We start from the raw sequence: 7,684 nt of genomic DNA, 5'->3' as shown, positions 1-7,684 counted from the left end.
CGACATGGCTCGGGTGAGGAGCAAGGACAATCGCACTCAACACCTCTTGAAGTGTGGACATCTCACCATTACTGGTGAATACCCCCACACCATCAATTCTCCTCTCCTAGACCTTGTCCAAAGGGTCCCTGGAGCGGTACTTTCGGCAATACTGCAAAATGGAGTAAGTCACACGAGGAAATTAGGATAGGTTGTCAACTAATCATCAAATAACTGACACCCTACCGAGTTCTCGTCGCCTCTTGGCTTCAAGTTCAGGGACTCCACTAAATGGTCTTTGCCTATGAGCTAGGATTTCAGACCCAACACCTTATTGGTAACAACAAGCACCTGAAGCGCAGTCATCGGCTCGATGGGCTCCCCTGATGGACTCACAACATCGGAAGAGTCACACATCAGGGACACGCATTCCCTCAAGGGTTGGATCCACCTTCCAAAAAAGGCTGCCAGGCAAGCCTGACCGATAACCCCTCACCTCCGATGATAATCTTGTAGGTCACTCTTGAGTTTGTCTGCTTCTTCTAGTTCAGACTCAGGAACTTCTTCTTTCTCTGCCACTGGTAGAGAGGGGGGAGCTTGTGGGAAAAGGCTAGAGCTAAGCAGTCGTAAACATAAATCCACTTCTTCACTCAATTTGGGACATTGGAAGGGGATCGATGTGAAAGAATGGAGATTTGTCAGCCGCCTTGATCCAAAGGCTGCCAGTGACCTTTCGGTCTGACTGAGGAAGAACATCAACACAACGGCAGAACAACACCCAGCGGGGTTCAATCCCTACAAAGTCCTCACAATAGGAAATGAACATCACTGGAAACATGATCCCGTTTGGTGTCAGGTTATGTACTTGTGCATCATGGTATCAGAGGAGATCTCGGACGAACCAGTGGAGGGGCACCCCGAATCCATGACGAAAGAAGTCAACGAAGACTACGATCTTGCTGGAATCAGGGGCGGGTACGTCCTTGCCAAGGGCACACCGGTAACCCAAAAGTTCCCCTAGTGCCAAGAATCCCCCTACCACAAGATTCTTGATGTCCTCCTTCATCGCCGTCGATACCTCCCATGGAAAACTAGGGATAGGACTCCATCCCCCTTGCTCTTTGAGCTCATATCTTCTTCACCGACTAAACTAATGGTTTTGGTTTTCTTAGCCAGGGTCTTTCTCGATGCCATCACTGTGATTGCCTAGAGCGAGATCTAGATCTGACAACGTTTGCTAGGTCAAGGTAAGCAGAGGAGTGAGCACTACTACTTTTGTCAGTGGTGGCAAAGGGACGGACAGTCTCCACCCTCGACTACATAGAAGGGCGGCTAATACTAGTCAAAACCCTTATGGACCCTAGGCCCAAGGCCCAAAATTGATGGTGAAACCAGGTGGACCAACATTTGGGCCCCACCAAAGCCTAGCGTAGCCCACCAAAGTGGCAGGCGCAGTCGGTGATTTCGACCCAGAACTGTGAAAGTCGAACCCTGCCATCACTTGAGTGAGAGGGATGTTCGGGAGGGTCACCAGCCGATCCTAAAACCTCTGGCCTCAAGGCTACATAAATCTCTTGAATGTTCAAATAGGCTCAAAGTACGTTGTTTCAGCAGATGTGTGCCCCATTGTGGGAAACCAGAAAACTATTCAGCCCATGGCTGCAACCAAAGTATGAGTTCCTAGAATCTAAGAAAAGAGTTTCATGGCGTACCCTAGATGGTCAGGCTTTGTCTTGCCACTTCTAGATAGCAGGCAACCACCTATTCTATCCGTTATTAACTTGAAAGAATAGCATACGCTACAACCCTAGAAGTTTATGTGTTCGCTATTCACCCAAGTGATCCTTGAGCATTCGGGACCACTGGCTTCTAGAGCCACAAACGACAGCACTTGGTTGGAGTAAAATTTTAGATCGAGTCACCTACATAACCCGTAGTTATGCTAACTACCCATCAGGTCAGGAAGGGGGCCGTAAAAATGCAAGGCCGGTTTGACTGGACGAAGATCGTCAAAACACCCAATTTAATCAGGACACAGGTAGCAGTGTTCAAAATCAATAAAAGTCATTCTTTTCTGATTAAACTCTGTCACACCTTACATTACAAGATATGCAATAACCAAAATCTATCAAAAATTGCTACAGTTATGATAGCCTTGTTAGTGAAGGATCGACTACGCACCCAGCAATGGGCACCTCGTGAAGCGTAGAAGTCAGACAAAGGCACATGGTGACCTTCACCTCGCTTTCGAATCTTCATGAGTAGGGACAATGACTGGAAGACGCCTCGGGGAGTCCCACCTTATGGAGCTTCCTCTAAAATCCAAGAGGAGGAGGAGCCCCGAGAGGAGGACAGACCATGCCATCTTCTGCGATGTCGAGGAGGAGCAAACAACGTCAACCCGATGGCCTCAAGCCTCCAAATCGATACACAAGAGCTCCTAGGTCTAGATCTATAGGGCAAAATGTTTCCTAGTAACAGCAGGATGCCCTTTGCCCTCTAGGGTTTCCCATGGACATTCTGCCCAGTCGTCGTGCCCTCGATGGCTCAGGCGACCGATGGTATTGTTCCTCCCCATCTTCGTAGAACTTCCTCTAACACCTAAGGAGAGCAGCCACCACTAGGCCACCATGGAACCTGATCTTGAAAGCCTTCTCCCAGAGACGGCGCGACCACCGAAGAACGCCATGGACCATGGTACATGGGTTGAATTGCCACTCTCGCACTCCATCTAAGACTAGGGGATTTGGGGAGGAAAGGAGGGGTGACACTCAGTGGCCTCCCTACCCTCTACTTAAATAAGCGCCCCGAAGATGGTAGTGGGGGAGTTGGTGGTTGGCATTAAAGGCAGACTTAGGCATCGGGAGAGTTCCACAAAGTAAAAGCGTGGGGAACTAAACGGTTCGAGTCCCAGGCACCTCTATCTTTATCTTTCACAGGATTCGATGATGCGCAAACGATGCATTCAAACGAGCGGGAGACTCAGGAAGGCATTACTGCCAGCAAGTGTGAAACTCACAGTTGTCCCGATACTCGGGGCTACTCTGGTCGTATTCAAACATCTTGGCACCCAAGAGATGCTCATCGGGACCTATGGTACCCGAAAGCTACAGAGACCTTCAGCACCCGATGGATTGTATAGCTCTACGAGCCCGTCATTAAAATTTTGCGAGGGCTACTGTCAGAGATATGGGCCTAGGGTACCCTCACCGGTCATATATTTGGCCCATCAACCACGACTGAGGGGGAAGCCCGCAAGGACTAGGCACAACTACCAACTCAGAGATCATGATGTATCGAAGATATCTACCGCCATCGTAACCATGGTTGGATATAATTGACTGTTGTAAGAAACTCAAAATCCAATTTATACCACCGATCGCCCCCACTATAACCCTACCCCTCTGCCTATATAAAGAGGGGTAAGGACCCCACGATCGTCACGTCCTCCACGACACCATCCGCCATTCCAATCTACCTCATAGCTAGGAGCAACAGCCCCTGTAACCGAGCATAAGAATACAAGAAGAGTAGCCGCACCACTAGAGTAGGGTTTAGCATACTACCGCGCCCTAAACTAGTATAAATCCATGTGTTTCATGTGCTACCATCTGATCTATCTATGCGATCACGTTGCTAGCCATTGCTGGAGCTAAATAATCCGACATCAGGACTACATTTGCCATCCACTCCGAGTACTTGACTTCTCTGATGACATTTGCATCTTGCAATCTTTGCACTTCTGCCTTCGCCGCTCGGATCCTGTCTTCTGACATTTTCCTCTGCCGCTGCTTTTTTGGCTTCATTTTAGGGTTGATGTCAAGTGAGTGTTGTATAATATCTCTTTTGACTCCTTGCGAGTCGAAGGCTGACCAGGTGAAGACATCTTTGTTCTTGGCTAGAGTCTCTATGAGTTCTGCCTCTTCTTCATTCGAAAGGTTGCCTCTGATAGTGAATTTTCTATCCGGTACCGCATTCTCTAGTGGGATTGATTTCGTTTCTTCTTGATCTTTGAGGTCTATTTTGCCCTTCGGCATATCTAGAGGCTCCGGCGCACTGGTTTTGGCTGACTCAACAGAGTTGATGTTGCGCTGCGACTTGTAGATGGCTCTCTCTATGTTTCTTGCCTCCTTCTGACTACCGTGGATTGTGATGATGCCATGTAGGGCTGGCATTTTCATGCACAAGTAGCCCATGTGGATAGCTGCATTGAACTTGTTTGCAAACCCTCTGCCGAAGATGGCGTTGTATGGGTAGTAGAGACCTACTACGTCAAAGGTCACATATTATGTTCTTGCATTTTCCTGGCCTTCAAAGGACACTGGCAAACATATTTTTCCCAATGCATCAATTTTCTTTCCTCGAAAACCCATTAATGGTGAGTCCGAAGGCTTCAACTGTCTTCTGCTCAACTGCATGTAGTCAAAGACATTGACGAAGATGATATCTGTAGAACTTCCGTAGTCTATCAAAAGCCTGTTGATTTCCCAACCTGCTATATTGGCCTTGATTACCATGGCATCTGCATGGGTGTAGTCTTCCAATTGGAGATCTTGCTCTATGAACGTAATGGGTGTCTTTGACCAATCTGTACAGCGAACTGGACCGTGGACTGCTATGTTATTGACAAGCCTGAGATGATCTCTCTACTGCTTCTTTGTCTGGAAATTTAGTATCATGCCAATGGTGGGTAGCGGTGTATGTGGTGTTGACACCAAAATTTGACAAGCTTACCCAAGAAAGAAAGGAAGCGGCCCATGATGTCGAGAAGAAAATCTCCTAATCAAAAGATATTTGTGAATCGGCCATATGAAACATTATTTAATATATTTTGGAGATGCATGGCGTTTAGGAATTCTTCACGTGAAGATGACAAGCTAGAAGATTAAAAGGGAAGGAAATATGCATGTTCAGCTATTTGCACGAACGGTCAATTAATGTATTTGGCCACATTTAATCCTGTCCAGTTAATATATGGCTTACACGAAGGAAAAGGAAGATTATTTTATTTAGGATAAAACATGACGTCCAGGTGCAATTCAGCAATGGAAGAAGCAAAGACACCCACCATATACGTGCATGTGCAAGGCCGGCCAAATGTCATGTTTATATACGTATTTGGCAAAATAAATCACATGCATGCAGGATCAGATATTTTGAAAAAATAAGGAAGCCAGCCGGACTCCATGTGTATCACGTGCCAAGAGCGAAATTAGAGTTCATTGTCGAGTAAGATTTATTGTTTAATATATTTGGAAGCAGAAACACGATGTGCGAATGGAAGAAGAAAGCAAGAAGATTACAGAGACGTGTATGACATGATTACCAGATTTACATGCTCGGCTATTGGGGATACTTAGGTACATAGCCAAGATGTGATTAGCCGTATTTTATTCTTTTTTATCTCTAGTAGAGTTTGTATCGTATTAGGACTCTTATCTCTCATCGATCAACCAAATAAGTACTTTTACTTTTCGGCTCAGGCCACCCCTCAGGAGTAGGAGTAGAGTAGATTTCGACGAGTTCTTTGGGCAAGCAAGACTGCATCGGACGACCTGACCTTCGGCTTGTTTGTGAGTATCCGTCATGACTTGTATTATTACTTGTAAGACTGCAACAGACGACTAATATCTTGCAAGTCGCAGTATAAATTAGTTATCGATCTATATTGTTATTTGTAAGGCTGCAACAGACGACTGATCTCTTACAAATCGCGGTATAGACTAGTTATCGATTCGTATCAACCTTTACAAGGTTGTAACAGACGTCTGATCTCATGTAAATGTTGGTATTGACCAAAGTTATCGATATTGTGTTAAATAGTTTACTGTTTAATATAATATCACCAATTGCATGATCTAGATTGAGATTTGTTAGTCTATTATTTTGATCTATCATCTGCTGATTACCATCACAGTTGAATTCAATTCTTGGCGTTAGGTCTTGTTTTGATGACTAATCTATCTTGATCCTGATTGTACATGGTGGGTGTTTGAAGTCATGTTCTGTTAAGAGATAGATTCATTGGTCGCCAGTGTCCAGTATGATCCCGCTATCAGTGATGCATCAGACGACTCGATCTATTGATAGCGTATCAGATTGGACATTGTTGGTTGATAGATCTATCTATTAAGAAGAGTATGGCGTTAGTCGCCCGCTATGTCTCCATTGGCTGTTTAGCCGATGGCTTAAGCTTCCACACGTATAACATGCTTTCATGATTTCTTTGTGATATAAGTACATCTATCGACCGCTGGTCTCTAATTTAGGGTCCAACTGTCAATGCTGCATCAGACGATTCGACCTATTGACGGTACAATAGATTGGGTCTAGTTGTTTGTAGATTTATTTGTATTCAACGGATGAGTGATCGTATGCCGCATGGCACGACCACTGGAATCGGCTATATTAGCCAATACCCTTTTTTTTGAGGATATACTAGCTGTTTACAAGCTTTTACTTGTTTTTTATCTTGATTAAAAGCTAGTATGTCCATCACATGTATGCTTACACGCCTATCCATACACCTTTCGTATGTTTTCATGATCATCAGCTAAGTTAGATCCATGTAACCGAGTAAATAATAATTGCTGATATGCTTGTTCTATTTACATTACATCATGGACATGCTGGGTATCGACTCTTTAGTCGATAGCCTTATCTTGCTGACCACTTGGCCGTATATTTGGAACTGTCTGGACAAACACCAGCATGTTCCACCTTAAATTACTAATCAACTTTCTCTCCTTGTCAATTACAGGGTCAAATTAACTGGCACGCCCTCGGTCATGACCATCCGGTCCGGTGTCCATTCCTAAGCCCGGAGAGAGCTCGGGATCTGCTCCGCACAGTTTCTCTCGGCTTGCTTCATGTGATGGCAGAGGATGACTAGGTCACTTTTCACCATCCACATGTGGCTTTATGCTGGTTTTCTGGGTTAGGCTTGTTTTTAGGCGCGGCTAGTTGTGGTGGGGGTGGTGGCGGAGGTAGTGCTTCAAGTTGTCTGTTGTGAGCTTGAGCTGGCTGGTTTGTCCCTATGAATGTTATGTGCAGAGGCCTTGAGTTTATGTAGGTGAGGTTGGCTTCTGCGCGCTGGTTATTGGCCTACCCTTGCTGTTGGGTGTTTGGTCACCATGCAGGTAAGAAGTTAGGGTGGTATGTAGCTACTAAGGTGGATGGGGGGATTTGAGTTAAGACTTGGGTACATTGGGTAGTATGGCTGCTGAGGTCGTGCGGCGAAGGGATAGTTGACTTCTCTTGTGGGTTGTTGTGGCAGAGGCTGTGGGTTTGCTCTATTCTTTATCCTCGCTTGAGTTTTCTTTGCATCTGGGCAATCCCTGATGATGTGCCATTTGTTCTTTCCATGAAGGAAACAATAATGTCTTCGTTGCCATTGGTCCTAGTTCTTGTTCCACTTCTTCTCTTGATTGTATTTCTTGCCTTCATACTACTTTTGAGACGGCTTGTTTGGGGCTGCCTCCGGTGCCTACTTTCCTTGTTGGCTGCTCCCTTGCTGCTCTATATTGAGGACTTCATGATCTGGCCTTTGCTGAGGCTGCAACTGGCCTTGGCTTCTGTTGCCCCTTTTAGCATTCCTGCTGCTTTCTTGGTATTGGTTGTTCCGGTTATGCTCTTTTAGCCTTCTACGAAGTCGTTATTAGACCTGCAATATTTCTCAAACTCACTATACAGTTCCTCTATGGTC

At 45.6% G+C, this 7,684-nt stretch overlaps 1 protein-coding gene across 1 annotated transcript; it reads right to left on the bottom strand.

Annotated features, from left to right (window-relative positions):
* Nucleotides 1-3,599: 3,599 nt before the first annotated feature.
* Nucleotides 3,600-4,496, bottom strand: LOC136480007 (uncharacterized). Its single transcript, XM_066477692.1, has 2 exons — nt 4,349-4,496; nt 3,600-4,243 (listed from the first exon to the last, which is right to left on the bottom strand). Exons 1-2 carry the CDS (start codon nt 4,494-4,496, stop codon nt 3,600-3,602), a joined length of 792 nt encoding a protein of 263 aa, XP_066333789.1.
* Between the last annotated feature and the right edge of the window lie 3,188 nt (nt 4,497-7,684).

The sequence above is a fragment of the Miscanthus floridulus genome, chromosome 9 (assembly GCF_019320115.1).
Source record: "Miscanthus floridulus cultivar M001 chromosome 9, ASM1932011v1, whole genome shotgun sequence".
Classification (NCBI taxonomy): domain Eukaryota; kingdom Viridiplantae; phylum Streptophyta; class Magnoliopsida; order Poales; family Poaceae; genus Miscanthus; species Miscanthus floridulus.
Note: the sequence above shows the minus strand (reverse complement) of the source record. Positions and strands in the feature narration are given on the sequence as shown.